Source organism: Anopheles arabiensis, chromosome 2, assembly GCF_016920715.1.
Source record: "Anopheles arabiensis isolate DONGOLA chromosome 2, AaraD3, whole genome shotgun sequence".
NCBI classification, from domain to species: domain Eukaryota; kingdom Metazoa; phylum Arthropoda; class Insecta; order Diptera; family Culicidae; genus Anopheles; species Anopheles arabiensis.
In genome coordinates, this window is record NC_053517.1 from 79431702 (window position 1) to 79456508 (window position 24807).

The 24807-nt window shown below is 45.3% G+C and overlaps 2 protein-coding genes across 7 annotated transcripts; both read right to left on the minus strand.

Moving 5' to 3' along the window:
* Nucleotides 1–2082: 2082 nt before the first annotated feature.
* On the minus strand, nt 2083–14942 carry LOC120898417 (phospholipid scramblase 1). Of its 5 annotated transcripts, none has more exons than XM_040304247.1 (7): nt 14808–14942; nt 11820–12050; nt 9502–9525; nt 9240–9393; nt 3901–4391; nt 3675–3833; nt 2083–3603 (listed from the first exon to the last, which is right to left on the minus strand). In XM_040304247.1, exons 2-7 carry the CDS (start codon nt 11952–11954, stop codon nt 3544–3546), a joined length of 1023 nt encoding a protein of 340 aa, XP_040160181.1. In that variant the 5' UTR covers nt 11955–12050; nt 14808–14942; the 3' UTR covers nt 2083–3543. The 5 variants fall into 5 exon arrangements, with proteins under 5 accessions (XP_040160181.1, XP_040160183.1, XP_040160182.1 ...); XM_040304249.1 differs by lacking the exon at nt 14808–14942 and adding an exon at nt 10474–11708 and having other exon boundaries at nt 11820–11927; XM_040304248.1 differs by lacking the exon at nt 9502–9525.
* Nucleotides 14943–16470: 1528 nt separating this feature from the next.
* Nucleotides 16471–24400, minus strand: LOC120893386 (RNA-binding protein 45). 2 transcript variants are annotated; one of them, XM_040295223.1, is made up of 6 exons: nt 23725–24400; nt 22482–23384; nt 22156–22401; nt 21785–22059; nt 21596–21715; nt 16471–20069 (listed from the first exon to the last, which is right to left on the minus strand). In XM_040295223.1, exons 1-5 carry the CDS (start codon nt 23924–23926, stop codon nt 21641–21643), a joined length of 1701 nt encoding a protein of 566 aa, XP_040151157.1. In that variant the 5' UTR covers nt 23927–24400; the 3' UTR covers nt 16471–20069; nt 21596–21640. The 2 variants fall into 2 exon arrangements, with proteins under 2 accessions (XP_040151157.1, XP_040151158.1); XM_040295224.1 differs by lacking the exon at nt 16471–20069 and adding an exon at nt 20655–21523.
* Between the last annotated feature and the right edge of the window lie 407 nt (nt 24401–24807).

Below are 24807 nucleotides of genomic sequence, written 5' to 3' on the forward strand. Positions count from 1 at the left end.
TGGCCATGCATGCATGCGTGTATGGGTGCCATTTCCATCCCTCCACAACACACAAGCGGGTGGGTGTGTGCGTTTACCGGTTCCAGAGATTGTTTTTATTTTTATTTTGAGGAGCAGCTTCATCTTTTCCTGTTTCATTCCGGACGAAACACGGACGCCGAATGTGTGCAGAAGGAGGGTAGAAAGGGGATGACCGTTACCATAAAAGCAGCATCACAGCAACACGCTACACAGTGCAACCCATCGGTGGAGTCTCGGTGGACAAAATTGCGGAGGGTTTTTGGATGTTGGGAGCGGTTGTGGAGAGGACAGTTGCTTTTTTTTTCGGTTTTTGGTTCGGGTTCGGGTTTAGGCAACGCTAAGGTCACATTCGGACAATGTCAAGAACGCGAATATGTGCACAATAGCGTGGAGTTTGCTTTTCTTATGCGTTCGTTTGAGAATGAGCGCATGAGAAACAACAGCCCGGAAGAGAAAGTGAAGAATTGTTTTTGATTTAGATGAAGAAAACATATTTTTAAAGGCTTTTCCCTCGCTTTTTTCACTGTAAGAGAAAGAAGATTGATTGTAAAACATCACTTCAAGTCGTTAGCGCTGCCTCCAGGGGGATAACCCCCCTCCCCCTTCCGAGATCGTGATCATTCTCCCGTACTGATCGACAACTTGCACCCCGAAACGATTCGTTCTATAAACGCTGAACGAACGATCAATGCCATACACGTTCTTGTTCTACCTTTCGGGTTTCGCTCTAACTTCCTGGACCCCTTTTTCGTGGGTACGCTAACGAGGCACCCAAAATATTGCAACTACCCCCCTTTGACAACAACAAAAAAAGAATTCATCGATATAATCACTGAGCGAAGGCAACCAGCATAAGCCGTGAATAAATAAATAAAAAATCAACCTAACAGAAACATTGAGCACAACCAGCAGCAAGTACCTACAACAGCAACCAGCCGTGCGCATAAATACGCGCGATCGAGCGCAATACAGAAAGAGTAAATTATCTTTCTGCTAAAAAAATGAAAAGTTTCAAACCCCCGCAAAACCTGAAAACGGACCGCCATTGAGAGGAGAACGGATACAGCGCGGCCAGAAAGCATCCATCCATATACCCGCAAACCAAGCAAATAAAATAAACATTTAAAGCAGCAAAACAGAAAGGCAAACGCGCATCGTTAATGTTTTGTGGTGGTCGAGTGTGTGTGTGCGAGTGTATGAAGCGCACCAGGCACACAAGGAGAGCGCATAAAAACGCATAGGCGCGCGCGCAACAAACGTTGCAAAAAAAAGATCTGCTTTTCTTCGCGAGAGCATGTTTTCTTCCTCCCCCAGAGCAAAGCGCTTGCGCAAGTGGATTTTGCGCAAGAAGATTCGCATCGCATGCGGCGCGCGGAAGGTTTGCGGTAGATGTCCGGTACGAAAAGCGAGGAAGTCTTTCAAGACTTTCACTCATGCTTAGCTAAATTTAATAAGAAATTGTATTAAAATACGTGTAAGATTAACTCTATTAATATGAACGGTTATAGCCTTTCAAATGAACTGTTCCTTCTAATGAAATGAAATATTCCTACGCTGTTTTAAGGTCTTCCAAGCGATACTTACAACGAACCTTTCCCAAAATATCTCCATATCGCCAAGCATTTGTTGTTTTTTTTTTTGCCAAAACAGCCCCTCTCTCTCTCCCTGGTTAGGAATGAGTGGCGAAGAACAAGCGGGTGTTTGCTCTACGGTCAAAAATACAAAAGTAATAAAAATCCCATCCAATTCGCGCTCGCGTATGCATACATAATGAAGAAGGCGCACACAGAAGGGTACAACAGCAGAACAGAACTGCTTGAATTGATATGCAAAACGTTGGGAGGATGAAGAAGTCGAATGCCATTGTTTGCTCCGTTCGATAAGTGCCAATGGTGGTCACGGCGGTGTCATCACCGTTATTCTTCACTGTTGGGGTTCGTTTTCGGGGATACGTACGCTTAGGAAGCGAAGCTAAAATGGAAGAAAAAGTAACTTTAATTAATAATGGAAGTGTCAAAGCAAAAGATTGTGATGTTCAATAGTACCGGGTACGCATACATATACATACGACAACGAACACCGTTCATTTCGGTCGTAAGAAAAAACGTATTTCTTTGTATTTCATCACTTAACATGTAACATTAATACAGACACAGCATTTCGGTACATGGGTGGTGTGAATTGTGTACACCTTTCGATCAGCTGCAATCGAGTTCATCATTTTCTCTCGCATATTAGGACTGTAGCTCCCCTTGAGGAATTCACAATTCCTACTCATCCGACAACTCCCTCTGTACGGCACAATTAGTAAAGCTTGTAGACTCTTCTGCTGGAATCGTCTTCGGTTTTGGGATACACAGTCAAAGTTCAAGATGGTTGAATGTTTTTTAATTGGCATGCTTCAACGTCCGAATGATTTCACTAAAAATCATGCTTTTTTGTACGGAAAAATCCAACGCTCATGTCTTTTTAAGAAAAAATCCGGTCCTTTTTTCGGTAAGGAAAAACGTGCCAACTAAAAAGCACAAATTCAATAGTTTGCAATCTATCGAGGTTCAACCAGCGAGTTAAGACTGTGCGTTTAAAAGGAAGTTCACGTTTACTGTTATATCCAGAGCGAGCGCTACATTGCTATTGGTTCGAAGCGTTTAGTACATTAGAAAGTTGTTTAGAGGAGGCCCTAGAGCGAAACCTTCTTATGATTATTACTATTATGTGGCAAACCTTAACCGTAAGTATATATCTTTTTGTGTATATATATAGGTAGAGTAAACTAGTAACAAAAAAATGTATGAGGCAGCCCTTTTGTATAGAGATGTTATTTGATGCTTTCGTTCGATGTGTTCTCACACGCTTAAGTTCTTACTAGTGTATATAGTTTCACAAAATATGTTTTTTTTTTTGTTTACGCATTTCAACTGTTAAGAAGCAAATGCACTTTTCGATTCAAATTAGTGGTGCTTTTCGTTACAATTGTACATTACTATCGATGTACAAACGTTTTTCTCCTGTTGCTACTGCCTGCTCAGAAACGAAATGCATTGCCGCATCGTCTAAATACGTTTCTTTTAAACATCGAAACCCCGGTGTTCCCTATCTCATCTAAATAGCAAACTAAAAAGGTAGCACTATTCGTTTATTCACTGTACTGTACTGCCCACTGGATTGTTAAAAACTAAATCCTACCTCTCCCTTTGGTGAAGCAGCAGTTTGATGACAAGGGGGTTTTTGTTTTGTGCGTTAGATTTCCTCCTTGTACGATTGAATTTTGTGCCACAAACGCACTAAACAGGACGGTCTAGGGCACGATTTTAAGCATTTTTTGGTGCACAATTACGGTAACGACGGATGAAATACTTTGGGAATTGATGAAAGGATGATCATCCAAACAAAACCACAACAAAAATGCAAAAAATGATTGCAAAATGAAGGGAACGAGCGATATTAAATTACAATAACAACTGCTGGTGGCGTTTTGAAAGTAGAGTGGAGTCGATCCCAACCATCTGAAATGGAATGTGTTTAGAACATTCCGGGTCGGTCCTGCTCTTTGTTTCCAGATTTTTCAAAGAACATGTAGTCCTAAAAAATAAAGAAAATATTACAATAATACACTGTTATCCGCATTATTACTAGCTTTTATCGGTACTTACAATCAGGAACAGTGCCCCCAGCAGGGTAGCCTTCACCCTCACGTCCAGATCCATCGGGAAGTTAATGCCGAAATGGTCCGCATCGGTAAACATTTCACGGCCCAGTCCGGACCACTGCTTGCTAATCTTGCCCACCTGCGTTCCATTGGTCGACAGCACCTGTGCGAAACGAAATCGAATTTAAAATCCACTCTATCGAATTCCACGCCAAAAACACACCACTCACCTCAAACTCAACGTCACCGCAGATACTGAACGTACAGAATGGGCCCGATATCTTTAGCACCGTCTCGCCGTTCTGATTCTTGATGCTGAACTGGGGCGTCAGGATCGACCAGTCCTGCTCGACGTACCCGATCACGTTGCCGGGCGGGGCGGTCACCTCCATCGTCTGCAGGCAGCACGGGAACCAGCAGGAGCTGCAGCGCAGCGGCCGGTTAAAGTGCAGCACCTCGTTCTGGTACGTGTCCAATATCTTCATGTCGAAGGCGCGGGCCGCCCCGCAGCACATCCGGTTGCAGCAGCCGGTATCCTCCATCGCCCAGTACACCTTCTGGCCGAGCGTGTTCTTCACCGTGTACTTGTTCGCCGTCTCGAAGCCGGTGAACGCTTCCAGCAGCTCCACCTTCTGGTGCACCAGCAGCTGATCAATGGCAGTAAGGTATTCCAAGCCGGGCGGACAGTTCGGTATCCCTTGAGGAATAGGCATCCAGCCACCTGCGAAAGTGAACAGAGAGAGAGAGAGAGAGAAAAGGGGAGGGAATTTTAATCGGTTTATTGCTTTATATGTAAAAAATGAAGAAAAAAACAATTGAAATCAACAATCAAAACATCAAAGTTCACAAAAACTACTCTTATGAATAAAACCAGTCTTGGGAAACTAGTTGTGGCGTCCCAGATTGTTTTTTTAGAACCTTGGTTGCATAGCATTCCCATGAACGCGTTATCTCCAATTCAACTGCACATACACACACACAAACGCAACTAATTCAAATTAGTTACATGAAGGGTTCAACACTGCGTACGAAATCGTGCTGCGATAAGCGAGTAAGGTTCCTGTTTTCTAAGCATTATTAGACAAAAATATGTTGATATTACAAATGGCCTAGAGATGTTTTATAAAAGCCGTAGGAGGTTGCTCGCATCATTTAAACAACAACGCACAAGGCAGCCTCCTTAGAAGTATGTGAAATACTTTTTGATTTGGCTAGGTTATATGGACTGCGCAACGAAATTTCAAAGATCCCCTATACCCTGAAGTGTACGCCGAAATTATTGGCCTCAAAGCCCAAAGACGCCGCCCAAAGACCCATATCAGCCATTGAAGTAATACTGAACCCCATACCCATCTTGGAGTTCATACTAGTCCTTCTGACGATCATCGATCCGATCATCCTGTCCTGAAATCTATCATGAACCCAAACCGGTCCTAGAACCGATCAAGAACCCATACCGGACTTGGAACTGATACTGAACCCATACCGGTCCTGGAACTACTCATGAATCCAGAGCAGTTCTGAAACTGAAAGTAAACCCATAAAGGACCTGGAACTGATTATAAGCCCATACCGGTTCTGGAACCGATCATGAACCCATCCCGATCCAAGAACCGAACATGAATCCATACCGGTCCTGGAACTGATGCTGAAATCAAATCGGTCCTGAAATAGCTCCCGATTTCAATCCTTTCTTGGAACTGGTATGGGACCTGTTCCGGATTCGAACCTGGCCCCGGACTGGAACCGCTACAACTCCAGTTCCAGTCGCCGAATCATACCCTGCAGTACATGTGCAGCGTAGATATTTGCGCTGAAAATATCGTAGGAATTCCGGATTCGAAACAAAACTTGAACCTAGCCTGGGTCTGGTGACCAATACAGTAACAGTTTCGACCAAGTAACTGATTTAATAGAATTTATGTAGTGTTTCAAATCTGACATTTCCTTTTGACAAAAATCTCGTTCACGTTGCGCTTTTATGAGCATTTCCGGCTTTTTTGCACCCTAATAACCTCACTGATAAGATAAAACCACCACTTTGATCACACGCTACCCCACCAACCAACCTGCGCTCCTCGTCCGTTACCAGATGCTCGTAGCCTTTCGCTTTGGCCGACTTGCGCACACCGGGAATGTAACGCAGCATCCGGCGTATCGTGGCCTTTCCCCTGCCGGATGTGCAGCTGCCGGCTGAGATCGAACATTTTCTCCTCCAAAAAACGCAACAGAAACCGGGTACGGTACTGGTGCTGTTGTGCGCGAGCACCTTCACGATCACAACCATCCTTGACACTGCTATCACCACTTTTCCCATCCATGCCCGATGCACTCTCCGCAATGCTGACGATCGATCCAAACTCCCTAATCATGGGACGACGCACAAAACGTTCTTCCTGCTGCTGCTGGGCAAGCTGCACTGTCGTCGCACGCACCATGGTACTGTTCAAAAAGATCACTTTCTTTAGGCGCTACACACCACCAAGCGGGGAGCGAGCACCGAAACCTTTGACTGCACGCGGTGAAATGAAGCCTGTCCCTTTCCGGTTGGAACAGAGTAAGTGTCCACTGAGCGCGCACACACAATTGGATTTAATTTAACCTTATCATTCCCTATTAGTGGCACTCTGGCAGTGGAGTAATCCCAAGCCCTGAGAAGCTCATCACCATACGGTGCTGCACACAGGCGGCAGGGGCAGGACGACGATGGTGACCGTATCTTGGCCTCTTTAAACCACTACTGCCACCCATGCACTACCTCAACGTAGGCCTGCGTCTTCTATGCTCTGCTCACCGTCGGATTCTGGCCCCAGTCTGGATTGCAAGATTCCATTTTATGGCGCGAGCGCCCGCTTACACACACCCGCGATAAGAAGTGAGGAAACGGTTCACACCGCACCGACTAAAACAAGTGTAAGCAAGTGCAGCGTATGTTGTGCCTGTTGATATCACAATTTAAATAAGGGTGTTACACGGTCAAAACACCGCGCTGAGACGAATTCTCTGGCTTCTAGGTTTGGTGCTTTCCGTGGAGGAATCAACACACTCTCCCACCGATTCTACCTCTGCTCTCCTTGCGCAGACCACTGATTAGGAGATGTAAGTAAACACATCTTGTGGCCCTAGCTAATCGACTTCGAACCCGAATAGCGGGAAGAATGCATGCACACAACCTCCTAATAATCGACGTTGATGCAGCACAACGCAAGGAACATAGCTGATAGACAGCACGAACGACGCGTTCAAAAGAGTCATGACTGCAGAGGTTAGTCGAAGATGTTGAAGGGTTATTGAACTAAACAGTGATTGTTTCCGTCTTCCTCTTCCCCTCCCCCTCAGGAGGGTTGCTGATCGCGGCTCAATCGAAGGTCTTATCGTAGTACGCACGCTTAACACAGCATGCATCAATGCTGCTGCATTCTGCGCTCATTCAACCGTGATAGGGAAACGATAACCGCGCACTGAGTGTGTGCTTGAGTGAGCGATTAAGTTCTTGCTGAGTTGCATCACAATATTAATTGCAATTGCGGCACTTAAAATCTCTCTTTCGGTGCTGGCAATATCGAAATTGATTTTACACTTAAGAAATCATTTAAAATTGATCCTAAGCCAACCTTTACAAACAAATCTTCGAACCTTTGTGTAATATTAGTTAATTTGGCCAGATTAAAGGGCTGCGCAACTCAATTTCAAAGATCTCCTTTACTCCTAAGAGTATACCGAAATTAATGGCCTCGAAACCCAATTCAAATGAGGTACTTATGACGACCCCTAAAGAGACCTAAAAACCAAAACAAACCCTATACTCGTCCAGACACCAATACATTACCTTTTTCGGTTCAAGAACTGCACACAACATAATAACGGTCCTGAATCTAATACTGAACCCATATCGGTTCTGGAAGTGATACAGATTCCATACCGGTCCAGGAACCAATACTGGTTAAACCGGTCCAAGAACTGATCATGAACTCATTCCGGTCTTCGAATCTATCATGAACCAATACCGGTCCTGGAATGTATCATAAACCCATAGCTATCATGGAACCGATCACTAACCCATACTGAACCTGAAACCTATCATGACCCCATACTGGTCCTGGAACATATCATGAACTCATACTTACCCTAGAACCTGTCATGAACCCATGCTCGTCCTGGAACCGATCACTAACCTATAATGAACTTGAAATCTATCATGAACCCATACTGGTCCTAGAACCGATCATGAACCCATACTGGTCCTGGAACCTATTATGAACCCATGCTGGTCCTAGAACCTATCATGAACTCATACCGGCCCTGGAACCTATCATGAACTCATATCTGCCCTGGAACCTATCAGGAACCCATACCTGCCATAAGGTCTATCATGAACCCATACCTGCCATATGGTCTATCGTGAACCCATACCTGCCATATGGTCTATCATAAACCCAGGGACCAATCCAGGGACCGATCATGAACCCATACTGGTCCTGGAACTACTCATGAACCCAAATCGGTCCTGGAACCGATCATGAACCCATACCAGACTTGGAACTGATACTGAACCCATACCGGTCCTGGAACTATACATGAATCCAAAGCAATTCTCGAACTGAAAGTCAACCCATCAAGGACCTGGAACTGATAATGGACACATACCGGTCCTGGAACCGATCATGAACCCATGCTGATCCAGAAAAAGCTCCCGATTTCAGTTTTTACCAGGAACAGTACCTGGAACTGTTCTGGATTCGGAACGATACTTGGACCTGGTTCGGGTATGGATTCGATACAACTCAAGTTCCAGTCGACAAACTATTCCCGGCAGTAAATGTGCTGCGAAGGAACTAGCGTAGGAATTAAGTGTAGGAACAATAGTAGAATTTGTATAATGATGCTAACAGGGAGGCAAAGACTTTTTATGAACAGTTTTACTCTGCACTTGAGTCATCTCTTATCAATATATTTCTTAAGTCCTTTCCATTTTATCACGATGCATTTCTCCTATACAATCCACTCCATTTCCTGTTTTCTAAGGTTATCATCTGAAAATGATCGATCTCCACTCACTGTACTTAGAGCATTGGCGATAATACTGTGCTGCAACAGTGGCACCTTATCAATCCCCAATGCTGTATTCCGGCAGGGGAAGTATTTGTGCGAAAAACAATAAATGCACCGGATATTATGTCACCGTTGAGGCGATACCGTAAGGTAACATTTCAAATCCAATAATTACCATGAAAATCATTGTTTTCGACACACATTTACGGCGTGGGAACGTGGAACGAAGGGGAAAGATAGGCGCCTCCTGTTAGCTTTATGTACATATGCGCCGTTCGTGTCAAGCAGCACGAACACGAACACCCACACTTCAATGATGTGAGAAAAGGGCAACATTCCATTAAACATGTATGCGACACGAAACGAGCATACCGCGAGCGCCGTACGCGTCCGACATTGACTGAGTCAATTGCGCACAACTACTTTCTTATCATCTCTGTGGTTGAGAGGCTTGTGTGTCACTTATTGATTATCGTGTGTATACACTTTCATACGCTTCTCGTCACGCTTCTCTTACCTGGTACCGGTTGACCCATCACCGGCGGTGGATGGCCAGGCATTCCTGGCTGCACCATGACGGGTTGGTAGCCGCCACCGCCGTACGGTTGATTCGGTGCGTACATCTGTGGCGGCTGGCCATAGCCGGGGGCAGCCGGTGGGTACGGTGAGCCCTACAATTGATTAAATCAATTAGATATTATGTTTACACGCTTGTAGTTCGGGATTGCTTAATTTTAAGCAGATAAAAAAAAAATAAATAAGTAATGTGGTCCATTTACCCAATAGCCAGCCGGGGGACTTTGCTGGAGAGAAAGTGAAGTGGAATATGCACAGAACCAAACACCAAGCCACCATATTTTAAGACATCGAAGGCACACATACGGTAAAGCCAAACAAATGACCACCACCCAACACCGATGGAGAAAAGAAAAAATCGGAAATAAAAATATAAATGATAAAAGAAGGAAGGATAACATGCGAAAGAGATTAATCTAAAACTGAACTCAAGCTCAAGCTCTCAAGCACACAAGACCCTAATCACACTCTAAATTGTCGGGCTGCTGATCGTATGTTTAACGGTTTTAATTGTGCAACAGTATCGTTATCAAACTCAATCCAATTCAGTCCATATGATATTGAGCAACGCATGAGCTAGATAACACACAGCATATTGTCACCGGCAATCGTTGTATATAGATAAAGTATTAAAAAGTTGGGTACGGGGGAACTCATATGGTCGGACAAAACCGTTGTACGTTTTCGGGCTGCAAACAAGCTTCACCACACAGCTGAATGGAAGCGTACTTTAAAAATGGTAAAGCTAATATTTACAAAACGATCGGAAAGATGGGTTGAAGCAAACGATACATAAAGACGACGAAGCGAGTTTACAAATACAAAGCCGGTTTGTTTAAACGATCAAACAGTACACAACACGGCACAGTAGATGATGGCACTAAAAGACGTAAACAAAAGCATATAATACATCGGAGTCAGCAAGGCTAGCATTATAACATTTGAAATAATTTCCTAGTTTAAACGTGGTTTTCATTAAATTTGAATTATGATAAAATAGCGGATAGCAATGTAAAATTTATGAAATAGTGATGTTAAAACACGATTGGTAACAAAGTTGCAATGCAGAACTATTTTATACTACTTATCCAAATAAACCCTTCTAAGCAAATGACACAAAAAAGCTTCAACTCTTCCTTCGAAACTTCAACATTCCTCCAACCTTAACCTCTCACCTCATTTTTGTTATTATACTCCATATCACTAGCCTGTCTCTACCAAAGAATCTGCACTGCAAGCTCACGAGCTTCTAATCCGGGATAGACACGACAGCCTTCGAACCGTTCAAAGTGAAGTGACAAATGTAACTAACCATCATGACACTCGATAAACACACTTCGGAGGGAAAAAACCAAACCCACCCAAATCGCCCTCTCTCTCTGTGTCTCTGTGTGTGTGTGTCTTTTTCATTTGCCACACAGTCCCCCCGGCCACCGGCACCGGGAGGAAGTATTCTTATCGTAAATTCGTTGCCACTCGTGGGCGCTCCAACATACACGCTCTGTAGCTGCGGAACGGTATGAGTTAATGGTAGGGTCCCACAACACACATGCTACACATGCAAGCCGCTATTATAGCCATGCATCCATTGGTGCTTTTTTGCCAGTCGAAATACAATTACTAGTACGAGTTAGCGGGCAGCCAACGGACCGTGGACAAACTCATCGCCAGTGGTGGTTTCGCTCTTCTATCGTTTCATCATGCCACACTGTTGGATGATTCATCCCTCGACAAGTGGTTTCTAAGCACCAATTCAACTATCCCCATACTCTCGTGCGTCAAACGTTCTTTCTATCATTCAGTGTTGTGCAAAATCGTGTGCTCAGTGTGTGTGTGTGTGTGTGTTATCAGTACGACGAATTAAGTAAGCATTACTAGCTTTCCTTACTCAGTCCTGTTGCGCTTCCTCATCTGCCAATGAATGTTATTCTAATAATGCGATCGAAGCTGCTCATCTATTGATATGTAAACATACAATTTTAACGTCCAATCACTTGTTGGGATTGCTTCCTAACCTTGTAGAGCTTTTTCATCGGGGCTTACCCGTCCTACCACACTTAAACGGAACTCTTACTTGCGCTAGCTGCATATAAATAGTGCATCTCATTACAGCAGACACTCGACCTCAGTGATTCATTTTCGCCTGCCCTGCCATTGTGCTATTACTCACTGACTAAATATGCTGCACCACCCAAACACGTCATGAAGGAACGGAACGGACGTCGCAAAAATCGTATTTAAATGAACATTCAATATATACAGCCTCCATCCATCTCTATCCATCCTTTCTAGCCCTCCGTGGTCAGTGTGCTTTAGCAATATTGCAAAACAAAAACTAATCGATGCAGCTTCACGCAGAATTACTACCACCTTCACCTTCTTAGCAACTAACGAACTTAGTAGATGGTTGCTAAAAATTAAGAAGAATCATTAAAAAGCACAACAAACACAAGTGCAGCTAAAACGAGTGAAACATACACAGAAAAGCGACATAAAATGGAAGAGGAGCGCCACAACTTACCGTGCCCGGGGGTGGATAGGGTGCTGGTGGGTAGCCACCACCACCGGCCGGCGGATAGCCGGGCTGGTCCGTATAGCCTTGGTACTGGGGCGCGTACGGTGCGTACGGTGCTTGTGGCTGTTGCTGTGGATTCATCTTGAATGTGTGTCCGCTCGGTAATTGGACTGTACAGATGAGCGCAGCTACAAGCAGCTGCTATCGAGCGACTGAAGTAGCTTTAAAACTGAAAAACTGATGTAAAGAAGCAAGAGAAGAGAGAAAATGGGGATCATTATTATCATTCGTTATTGGTGTAATAAGCAAGCTGATATAAACGCTGATAAAAGTGGTGTGTAGAAAAAGGGGGGAAAATACGCCAAGAAACATTTCGCCGATAAGCCTCTGATAAGCATACTGGACGCTGGCGAATTGTCTATAAAAAAAGGTAGTGGGACAGATGATGAGGGAGTTTTCACCGAACTGTTATATTTTTTTTCCTGATAAGCTTGTTAAGCTTAACTCTTGTATTAAGCACGTGAGCAAGAGATGAAAAAATAAAATGTAATGCATTTTTTAAATAATTATATGCGACAAAAAAACGACTTTTATCTTGTATTCGATTTTTTTCACTCCCGTTAGCTGCTCCAAACTGACCAAGCCTCTTTCTTCATTAAATTAAGCGTCCACCCTTTCCAGAACCCATTCCATTTCTACCTCACCAAAAAAAGGCCACCAACCATAGAAGATTCGAATGAATTGTGTGTATCGATCCAATTCCGCGCTTCCGTTGCGTGTTACGAACGTGCAGCATAAAATGACTCCCAAAATTCTCCCATCGCATCCCACACCACCCACCACCCCGTAAGCAGAAGGCGAAAGTGAACAAAAACTCGACACCCTCCCCCCTCCCCCCTTTGCCTTCAACATTGAAACCAGCGGCGAATTGGCGGCGCCATCGTCTTACGTCATGTGACCCACACCGCACGGCCATGCATCTCGTCGCGTTCTCGTTGGGCTTGCCGGGCGTTTCACGCAGCAGCACATCCAAAACAAATCACTAGTAGCTTTGCTAGCTAGCTGTAGGATAGGTTATATACCTTTTTTATGTTTTGTTTTGCTGTTGAGTTCTAGACCCTCACACCAACGGTAGCGCTTTGCGTGTTTAGGAGGGGAGAGAAGCTTTTGCTCCATGTTCGTTACTTCGAATTGACCTTCGACACGCACCGCACAGCAATCCGCTGGGAGAGGGACATTAGTAGGTTGAAGTTCCATGGTCGAGGTGAACCATTTCGCGCCATTATCCCCTCAGGTGAACCACATTAGATGGCAGACGGCGGTGGGGGTAAACGGTTCGAGCAATGATTGAAAGTGCACCCCCTCTGATTTTGCTGACTGAAAAAGGTCAATTTCTATTCAAGTAAACTGTATAAAACCTTTGAAATCTAAACCATTTTTGGAGTAAAAATCGTTAAAAACATTTTAATGATCACGTGCATTGCAAAGCGTGCCTTATCGATATCTAATGATGGCCTAACAGTCAGCCCTCCCGGGGACGGACCGGAAGGAGAAAGTGGATCATTTTACGATAAGGCATTTCACCAACCATACAAACCAACCAAACACACACACACACATCCATTTTCGTGCAATGAAACGCCACCGCCACCAGTTGAACATGCCAGCGTGAGTGGTGGTATGTTCGTTTTGGTATCGAAACATTCCGTACACTTGGGTGGTGGGTGGGGTAGAGGTCTTAGGTTGTGTACACAATGTCGTCATATTAGGCTCGAAAAGACGTACATAAAGTGGGAAGTGAAAGTGACACTTCTTGATTGGTGGCCACTTCAGACATCAGAAGGCAAATCGTGTGGCAAATATCAAAATGATTTAGCCAATGTGCGGGCTTCTCGTATGTAAAAAATCAAGCTAAAAGCGTAACATATTTAGAAACGTTTGCTGGTGTTGTATTTATGTGGCCACAAAATCGATTGCGAACAAAATACAATCAACGTTGCTGCACGTTCACGGCTACGGAGATTTTGCTGTGAGTCAGCAGAAAGTAAAACTTAACAAAAGCAGGAGACAGAAAGAAGCGCGGACGTCATTTCAAATTGCTGATGAAACTCGACGCCGCTTTTTGAGCAGCCGTGAACGTCGTACTGGAAGAAGCCCACACAGGCAACATAAACATTCTCGCCTCATGTTCGAGACACGTCCGCGCTCCAGAGAGGAGCGTGTTTTTGATTTCATAAGAATGGTATTTAATTGTTTGCTCAAGCACAGAAGATGGCAACGAGAGCTAGGGCGAGAGTGTTTCAGGAAATTCTTCCAAGCGAATCATTTTCAGCGGTTCGTGTTCTGTTCAATCTTCGTTATGAATGCAAGCTTATTGTTCATCGTTCAAATTCAATGCTTATTGTTCATCGTTCAAATTCGATGCTTTGCTCAATTTATTCATTTTCTGAAACGGAAAACAAGAAAGAAGAAATGAAACAAAATAACTTCTAGCGAGAGGGCTAACGTTACTGCAACACTTGTGCACGCCCCGCCACTGCTGGCAAGAGAGTTTCACACTTTCGAAGGCCGATTTTCCCCCTTACGATCCTATACGCGCAGTCAGTCCCACAGGGGGTCCACTAGTCGGCTAAATAAGAAAGTTCCTACCATACAAACAAATAAAAACAACACCCGGCTAGTACACTGGCGTTATATTTTTAGCTCCGGAACTGAACTGAACAGCCACGCACGGGGCTGTTCTTCCCTTTTGAGGATAAATTTAAACACTTTAATCACCGCCAATGCAATGCTTGCACACAAATGCAAACTCCACAAGTGATTCGCTATCAATTAACATGCACAGAACGCAACGCCACTTGGTAGCTGCGAATTTCTCAAATCACAGAAAGAAGCACCGATAAGAAACAGCTCGTGAGCCCATTAACTCTGCACTGTGATAATGAAAACAAAAGGGCAGCACAAATACACATGACCGGCAGGGGATTTTCTTACCCTGGAAGATATAACTGCGGCAATTCACTGCTGCCACTCGGGTGCACGCAATCACACTTCACTGGCCATGTGCGTACGGTACGAGGGAAACAACCATACTATTTACAGCGAGAAAATCTCCCGACTGCATCCATTCCGACTGGATGCCAAATATAGGTAAACATTGCACGGATTAGAGGGAGGGGGCAAGGAGAGGGATGGTTACCGTTGAAGTTTCGTAAATTCAGCGCGTTTACCAGCCCACGTTGAGAAGTTCGACATACAGTGGCGGGCATATCTTGGCTTAGTTTAATGGAGCACGTCGTTAGAGAAGATGAATTTTTCAAATTTGTTTGTGATTTAATGCACATAAAAAACATTATTTTTCTTTGGATGAGGCTCAACATTTGTTTTATATACTATTCTGAGCAATAAATAAGGTAATATTCGATCTCAAACGGCACGCGTCAAAGAAATTGACGATTTCTTTAGAGCTGTCAATAGTAGCATTCATCCGGGCAGGAGATATCATTTGTTTTTTGAGCTGCTACCCGTATACTTTTCCTGCTTTTCGCTTTTCTGCATCGCATACGTTAAGAATGGTACAGAAAGCCTTTGGGGATGCAGCAATGAGTAAAAAACATCTATACAAGTGGTATAGTGCATTCCGGAACGGCCGTGAAAGCGTTGAAGACGAAGAACGTCCTGGGAGACCGAAGACCTCAACCGACGATGCGCACGTCCAAATAGTGAAGGAATCGGTACTGCAGAATCGTGCAGAAAGGATTTAACGATAAGAGACCTAGCCGTTGAAGTTGGCTTTACCCCCGGGTCGGTGAAAACAATTTTGAAGGATGTTTTGATCAAAGCTCGAAGAACGAATACCGTGCCAGGAAAAGTTTTCTTTGATTGCCGTGGTGTCGTCTATTATGAGTTCCTTCCCCCGGGGTCAGATTGTGAATAAGAAATATTACCTGAACGTCATGCGTCGATTGCGAAACGCTATCCGCCAAAAGAGCCCGGGATTAGTGGCAAAACAACGATAATGCGCCATCCCACACTGCGCTGGTCCTCCGCGACCATTTTGCCAAAAAACTCCGGACTTGGCACCATGCGACTTCTGGCTATTCAATAAACTGAAAAGACCGCTTCGGGGACATCGCTTCGAGTCTATCGAACGGATTCAAGCCGCAACGAGGACGGAACTGAAAGCCATCTCTGCAGCAGAGTTCAACAGCTGTTTCGAAAACTGAGTAATTCGTTGCAACAAGTGCATTGCATCAGGAGAATACTTCGAAGGAGACGAAATCGATTTGTCAGAATAAGAGCACAGTTTCTGAAATAAATGCAATGTCACCTTATTTTTTGACCACCGTAGTATTTTTTTAAAAGAAAACTTACCCATTTTACAGATGATTATTATTGCTAAGGACTGATAATGATGAATTTCGCGTTCCATTCCATGATTTTCTGACCAACGGTGAATTCTCAATTTTTTTACAACAGTTAATTTTGATACAACCTACTTTAGCGGCAGTTTAGCCACTTAACCAAGAGCATAAAATTTGCCAATTTCTACGTGAATATCATTTCTTGACTTCCAGTGAAGAAATTCCCATCCAATGTTTGTGTCCACAACTTTCTCAATATCGATACAACACCATTGACATTGATCGCACCATCATTCTACGAATCGTGGTAAATATTGGCAATTTTTATTTGAATCTTTCACGGCTGTTGTCGAATTATATTATTTTAGATCCGAACGCTCGAATCAATCAAATCTGATTATCGGCCATCATCACACCATCTGCTGTGTCTGTATACTTGACTAAAAGCTATCGCACATATAGTGAAAAAAGGGGGAAAAATACAACTTAAAACAAAAAAAATATATATAGGCTGGATCGGATACACTGAGAGAGTAGTAGTAGCGGATGGTATAGAAAGTAAAAAAAATGAAGGTACGAACTAGAGGAAAAAAGTACACGAATCTTGTTCAGGATATAACATCCTTTCAAGTTCGTGTTGTGTTCGTGATTTTAGAGCATAACCAGATTGTTTAGCTGCATCCACACATCAGCATTTTTTTCCATGGCTAAGATAGAGAGACACAATTGCGAGGGCTTACAATACTACACAAAAAAATGTTACAAACTATATGAACTAACGCTACACAACTGGCAATTCCAGCCCGGTCGGGCGTGGAAACGTTGCGCTCTTATTAGCTTAGATTGTGTTGTGGTGTTGTGCATGATCAAAAGATTGATATACAAAACATAGCAAAAAGCAAAAATATTAAAGCTAAGCTAAAGGATGGACGATAATGGTAAGCTATCCGAGATTTAGATTAAAAAAAAAACAAGGAGTCGCATAAAGACGGATAAAGTTACAAAAAACAATTGCTCTTGTTGTGTATGCAATGTAGTTGAGCTGTAAAAGGTAGACAACCCGGAAAGAGCTTATACTTCATAGAGCGAATGAGTGGTAAATAAATTTCCAAAAAAACATCAGGATGGCAAACGCGTGATTATCATGCTCTTTACATTTCCAGGCACAAAAACTCATTTCAAGCAGCAAAAGTGAAAAGCCAGTATGAAATTTTTGAATCTGCAAATCTGCTTAACAGTCATGACGATTAAATTTGTTATGAAACAGTTTCATACTAAAATACATCTAAAATATAATGCAAAGCAAACTCTACCTGTACAATTTGGGCTATTTTTTACTGTCTCTTTCACTTTCAGGCGACTTGACGATGAATTTATGTACCTAGTTTGGCGCGATAGGAAAGAAGTAGTAGTCGTAATCCTACAATTAATTTTACACACTAGCTCTAGTCTTTCTAAAATGGTAAAACAAAATTTGTTCGAATGGTAAGGCGCCAGCAGGAAATCTCAATGTAAGAATTGTAGCATCTTGTTTTTTTAACGTTCACAAATCTAAAAAAAGTGAGCTTAAAAAAGACAAACAACGAATCGCCTCTACTTGTGCGTCTGTAACTGAATCTCTTCGTATGTTGCTTATAGAAAAATATAGATATGTCTAAAAAAGCAATACAATTATGTGCTCTAATTTCATAAATCGACTGACTTCTTCGCGCTTGACTCTACACTCGTTGTGGGGTTTTCCACTAATCCGCGATCCTTGGTAGAGAAGATGTACCAAAAACTACTCGCATCTATAGAGAGGAGGTCCTTGAGTCTTATTGAAATTTCAATAAAGGACCGCAGCACGCTACACTTGAAAGACCAATCGCATATGCAGCTAAGCGTCAAACAAACTTTGCGATCACCTCTTGAGGATACAAAGAGATTTTTTGTCAAAAGCCCACTCAGAACAGCTTCGCCAAAGACAACTCTCTGCTGCATTGGGGGTTGGATTAATGCGCCATCATATCATGCACCAGCAATCACGATTGTCTTTCCATCACATTACTAAACGGTTGTACCAAATCCAGTACACAAACACCAACCATCGCGCATATATGTACACACATTTGCTTTACACACGCACTAGCAGATCTCGGCCCCAGTGTAAGTAGTTACTGTTTTTTGCATTTAAAAGTTAGTGTCAGAGACAAGGCAACGAAGCTCCAGAAAGTGGTACGGAATAGTGTTACAACAAAGGTAGCTAAAACACTCACTGGAAAGCGAAATGTAAAATAGGTGCCTAAAGGTAATTGTCATGTAAAAACAAAAAGAAATAAAGAAAGAACGTCCTTCGAAACCGGTATCCCATCCTCTTTCTGTCGTCGCTCTTCCATTCAACGCAAAACCCTACATTCACACACGATCGCGTGCTCACCAGTACACGTCTCAGTCTTCAGTACACTTCGTTTTCTTGTATCGTTTGCCTTCCCAAAAACGTTCACTTCCGATCATTGTCTTCCTGTGTCCGCCTTTCGTTCTTCTCGATCGCATACACACAACATGGTAACACCACCACCAACCCACTAGGTAGCAGTGGTAAAAGGATCGTCCTTGTTCGTCCTTGTTCGTGTGTGGTTCCTGCTTGTTGCGTTTTGTGTGTATTTTCACAGAAGCACACATTGACAGTGTGCGCCTCTAAACTCCGTGAGTCCGTGTTCTGATCGTTTGAGATCCGACGGCGTGTTTCTTCGTCCCAAAAGTGGTCGCTGTTCTGTGTCCTCTTTGCGTACTGTTCAGTGTTTCCAGTGGTATAGCTTCTCTTTCTCTCTCTTGCTCTGTTTCTCTCTGTATCGCGTGTTACAATGTTCCAAACAACCGTCCAGTGTCGAAACGTGCTGTCGTCACAGTAGTCTTCCGAGAGTGTGGTGATGGCGCGCTGGTTGGTTCACCACACCCTGACCAAGTTGGCGTTGTGGTCCGTCCGTACGAAGGCGTCCAGGGCATGACAGGAAATGAGGGGAAAGTGTGATGATGATGGTATAATTGATGGCATTAGGGAAGCTTGGTACACGACGATTGTGATTGTAACGTTTTCCGTTTTCGGTTTGCTCCGTTCGATTTTTTGCAGTCGCCAAACACACATACACACCCACACACACCGTCTAGTGATGTCGTCCACAAGCGTCCATAGGTTCGGAAGTGTTCGAGACGAAAAGGGGAGGAAGGAGGGTGAGAGAGAGACCTTATCAAGTGGAAAGATCCTCCACGTCCTTGACAGTCCCCTGCACGCCCACGCAGACCTTAGAGAGAGAAGGAGAGTGAGAAAGTGGGAAAGGAACGGAGGATGGACGGTGGTGTATTGTGTATTAGCGAGTAGCAATAGCACAAAATCGGAAAAGCGCTGCACATCGTCAGTTTTCCCTTTCTTTTTGTTTTTGTTTGCTGTTTGTAATAGTGTACACACATCACGCACATTTTCTCGTGTGTCTGGTGGATGTTTGTTTCGTTTGTTCTTTTTCTGTGTAGGATGCAGGAGAAGAGGTGTTTTCTCCAGCCTGGTGCCAGAAGGTTTCGTATCGTAATGCTGCGCGCGTTCTAACGTTCTTTTCGTTCCTCCTCTCTCTTTCTTTGTCCAAAACCGTTCTCTTTCGGGTGTAGGCGTCCAGAGTTCTAGTAGTCGTAGGTACGGTAGTGTACGACTGCTGGAGGAGGTCTCCCCATACCTCCCCCCCACATCCCGTAGGTGTATCGTTCAAGGTATATAGAGTATAAGCTAGGTTATGCTACAGTACCAGTACCATCGTATCGTTTCAGTTTGTTTCGCTTCTGTGTTCACATTCTCTTGTACCAGGGAGGGGGGTTTGTTTCAGTGCGTCTCTTTGCTGTTCGTTAAAAGTAGTGTGTATGCGTTCTGTGGAAAACAAATTATGTTAAAGGTGTTAACAACGTCAGCTCAAATCAGGTAGGGGAAGTGCAATACGGAACACAAAAACAAGGAAACAATAGTACATAGAGCCACGGAGGTTTGTGTGGGGGAAAGATTGCAAGCCATTAAACATGTACAGCGAACGAACGATCGGTTACCTGCATTGTTTGCCCTTGGGGGTTTTTTTTTTTTTTTGCAATAAATGAATGTGAAATGTGGACCATTTTCTTTGAAGTGTATAGCAGTAGCTCAATAGCAATGTTCAGAGTTGAAAATTATTGAATTAAATTATACTAAAACATCATCTTTCCTTAAAATGATATGTGAGCTATTCAAGTAATGAGTATGTCTTTGAATTGTGAATGATATTTAGGTTCCGACAGTAGATTATTTTTTTTAGGTTTTCTTGCAATGATTGGGCTAGAAAAGTGTGATGAAATGTAAGATTTAGTGATGGGAGCTCGGAATCGGACCTACCCGATTCCGATTCCGTGTTCGGAATCAATTCCGGAGCCGAATCCCATGAAGAATCGATTCCGATTCCGGAGCCGATTCCTAGTTCAGAGTCGGATCCGGAATCGGAATAGACCTGGGAATCGCAATTCGCGGTAACGTAATCGGAATCGACCTGGGAATTGTAACTTGCGGTAACGGAATCAGAATGGACTCCAAAATTGAAATGAGCTCCAATATGAGAATCAATTCTTGAATTGAAATAAAAAGTTTCAGAAGCGATATCAGTCCGAATCTCCAAGAGAATGGATCGTTTACAAGTAAATTTTGATTATTTATGGCTATCAATACGTAGCATCATTGGAACTTAACGTCTATTCTTATAAGGATGCCGAAACCGACTCCGATTTCGGAGCCTATTCCGATTCCGGAGCCGATTTCGATTCCGGTACCGATTTCGATTTCAGAGCCGATTACGATTCCAGAGCCGGTTCCGCTTCCGGAACCGATTCTGATTCCGGAACTGATTCTGATTCCGGAACCGATTCCGATTCCGAAACCGATTCTGATTCCGGAACCGATTTCGATTCCGGTACCGATTCTGATTCCGGAACCACTTTCGGAGGCGATTCTGGAGCCGATTCCGATTACGAAACCGCTTCCGGAGGTGATTCTGGAGCCGATTCCGGAACCACTTTCGGATCCGATTCTGATTCTGGAAAATGATTCCGGACCTACTATCCGGAATAGATTTCAGAAAACTTCGGAGCCAGCCGGAATCGATTCCGATGAGAACTTAATTTTTCCATCACTGGTAAGATGGAAATACACTAACCATCACAGAATGAAGACAGTTAGTATGGCATACATGAAAAGTTCTCAGCTCTATCATACCATATCGCGGGACAGTGGTGCTTCGTGGCAAATTCCGTCCTTTGAAACCCTCTCTCTCTCTCTCTCCATCCAACACAAACAGTTAACTTTCACTCAAAGAAAAAAACGATTCTAGTTATACTGGACACAGCTCGAAAATCTTGGAAAGGCATTTGAATATTTACCTGTGCACAGACGCGACGCTTTATTCCACTGGCAAGCGCGCAGAGTTACTCATTCTCCATGCGCTCATCGTGGCGCATTCTTTTCCTTCGATCGTTGCTCGGTTCCTCCGCCTCCAGCACCTGAAAGAGGAGCAAGAACCATTTAGCCAAAACGATTTCCAACAGAGCGCTCCCCTAACTAATACGCACCTTCAGCCGTACGTTCAGAATGTCCGCACCGTGCAGCTGCTTGATCGCTTTCTTGGCCGACTCCTCGGAGGCGTACTTGGCATATCCGCAGTTCTTGTTCGGCAGCAGGTAAACGTCGATCAGGTCGCCGAACCGGCAGAACGTCTGCTTCAGCACGCTCGTCGGCAGCGCCTTCGGAATGCACACGATGAAGCAGCGCTGGGCAACCTCGGCGTTCGCGTTGGCCAGCGGTTGGGGCGGCGGCAGCGGCACACTGCAAAACGCCGCCTCACGATCTGTGGCGAGGGAAGAACGGAAGAAAAAGGGTCGATTAGCGGCGCACCGGTACGGAACGAACCCCGGCCCTGCTAAACCTCCTCCACCGCCCATACCGTTTCCGTTGAATGGTTCGACCGCACCGCCTCCGCCGACTCCGACGCCCACGCCTCCGACACCGACTCCAACACCACCGACTCCCCCTACGACACCTCCGACGCCCATCGTGCCGACCGTTTCGTGCCCGAGCCGGATGATCAACCGCTCGCCGGGCGGATACTCCAGCCCGTGGATCTTGTCCCGCGCGTACATGGCCGACTGGCTGTTGTTGTACACGACCGTTGCCGTCACGTTGCGATTGTCTAGCGGGGGATGGTTAACAAGAATACCGAACCAATTAGCATCCTGGAGAAAATCGCACCTCAGAGAGCGCAACACTTACTGAAATCATTGTTGATCTGGCAGTAGTCCAGCCCGGGAATGATGTCGAACAGGCGCCACAGCTGGTCCTGGTTCAGCACCGGGCTGCACAACACGGTCAGCATCGTTTCGTTCCCGTTCGGCACCATCGCACTGTTGCCGCCCGCCCCACCGTACCCGCTGAAGGCGCCAAAATCGTTGCCACCTCCGCGCCGGTCCACGGCACCGCCCGCCCCCGACCGCCTATCGTTGCCGCCCATCGCGGCAAAGCCCATCATCGCGCCGGCCCCACTCACACTGCCGACACCGCCACCGCCCGGTCCCACCCGCCGGTCGTCAGCGAACCCGTTCGCACTGTTTACCGCACCCCCGAACACACCGGCCCCGGCGCCTCCTCCACTACCGCCACCACCACCGGCTCCACCACCTCCACCACCACCTCCACCGCCGCCACCACCTCCTCCGCCACCACCGCCGCCACCGCCACCCCCGACAAAGCCGCCAAAGTTCTCGTTCGACGAGACGGACGCGTTGCGGGGCGGCTTCGGCTCGGCAAACACGGCCTTATACTTCGGATCGCAGCCCTCGAACGCTTGGGCCGCGTGCAGAAACCGGCCAAACTTGACGTACGCAAAGCCCTTGCCCTCCTTCGTCACCTTGTCGCGGATGATGGTGACCAGATCGACCGTGCCGTACTTGCCGAACTCCTCCCGGAGCGCCTCCTCCGTCATGTCCTTCGGGATGATGACGAACAGCCGCAGGTACTTCTCCTCCTCGTTCTCCGTCTGCTTGCGCGAGCCCTGCTGCCGGTTGGCCGCCACCAGCACCTTGATCGGGCGCGTATTGTCCCCGACGCACTTGCCGTTCATCTCCTCGAGCGCTCGGGCCGCGTCAGACGTTTTCGCGTACTTGATGTAGGCGACACCTTGGAAAATAGGAGGAGAAGAAACGACCACACACACGGTTTAGAAGACGCAATGAAAGGCAAAATGCGCGTGGATGTGGGCGTGAGCGGGGTGGTTGCAAAAGCGAAAGGGAAAAATTCAATAAACGGTAACACCCGAAACATGTTCCGTAATCGTCATCGCTTGTCCCCTTTTTTGCAGTAGGCGATGCATTCGCCACCTTTGTGAAAAAGGAAATGCAACCCCTAACCTTACCCTCACACGCACACACACATACACATACAAACACGAATGCTCGCATAGAAACGCATCTATCACGACGCGCTCCCTCCTCCTCCTTCTCGAGCTGTTCGGTAATACCTTTGCCTTCGCCCGTCGCCCGGTCCTTGACGATCCATATTTCCTCGATGTCGCCAAACTTGTCGAAGTGTTCGCGCAGATTTTCCTCGGTGACGCTCTTGCTGCAGATGATAAACAACCGCGACATTGGCGGCGTGTCGGCGGAGCTTTTCTCCTCGGTGAAATTGTTGCGGCTCGTGCCGCCCGACCGTCGCTCAGCCATCGGTCCGCCCTTTAGAAACCTTTAGCACCTCACACAGGGGAGGAGGGGGGTTTCTGTAGCCTTTTTAGCGTGTGTCGGTGTGTCGTGTGCTGAATCGTCGTCTTCTTGCCGCACTGCACAAGGAAGGCTCTTTTCTAGTCGTTTCCTCGCACCAGCGCCTACTGCAACACACGCACACACACGGTGACTCCTCGACCAAATGACCGAGGGTAGGCCGTGCGTGGGGAAGCGAGCAGGAGGTGAACAAGCTGGCTTGTGGTGGCTGTTTTTTCTACTCTCTTTCTGTGCCTTCTTGGGAAAATGATCAAAACGACGACACACACACGCGTACACAAACACGGGGATAATCAGGAGGGAAATCACGAAGAGCACGGTTTACATCACACGGAAAAGGAAACACACGCAACGTAAAAGGAACAATCGTACGCGATGCCAGACAAAAACTTCTGCTCTGATCAACAATCGGACAGTGACAGCCAGTGTGGCCAGATTATTTTGGCGGTTTTCGGTAGGCGCATCAAAATTTTATCGGTAGTTTTCGGTAGGTTAAAACTCAAAACTTAACTGAGTTAAAAAAAAGTAAAAGCGAAAGAAGTGCTAGGTGGGATGGGGTGGGGGGGGGCTAATGCGCAAAATGAAAGTTCCATCTCACGAGAATATGCATCCTTTATCTAAGATTTGGATTAGATTTGGTTCAGCGGCTACACAAATGAAGGTCTTTCTGAAGTGTCGATGTGAAAATTGTACTGGGAATTCTAAGCCAAAGAAGAACTAAGATGCACATTATTTTTCTCAGTGGTGGCAAGTTCTTTTTCTCGGGGCTCTACCCGACCGCTTAGAGAGCGGTACTTGTTCCGACGCAATGCGTTGCGATTTTGCCA

Bases quoted from the DNA above. Each gene is read 5' to 3' on its own strand.
- LOC120898417 (XM_040304247.1), bottom strand. From the start codon at position 11,954: ATGAATCCACAGCAACAGCCACAAGCACCGTACGCACCGTACGCGCCC. The intron at 9,394-9,501 runs GTAAATGGACCA...AATCAATTGTAG, and splicing joins GTCCCCCGGCTGGCTATTGG to GGCTCACCGTACCCACCGGC. The intron at 3,834-3,900 runs GTGAGTGGTGTG...CGTTTCGCACAG, and splicing joins GCGGTGACGTTGAGTTTGAG to GTGCTGTCGACCAATGGAAC.
- LOC120893386 (XM_040295223.1), bottom strand. From the start codon at position 23,926: ATGGCTGAGCGACGGTCGGGCGGCACGAGCCGCAACAATTTCACCGAG. The intron at 22,060-22,155 runs GTATGGGCGGTG...CCCTCGCCACAG, and splicing joins CGAACCATTCAACGGAAACG to ATCGTGAGGCGGCGTTTTGC. The intron at 21,716-21,784 runs GTGCGTATTAGT...CTCCTCTTTCAG, and splicing joins TTCTGAACGTACGGCTGAAG to GTGCTGGAGGCGGAGGAACC.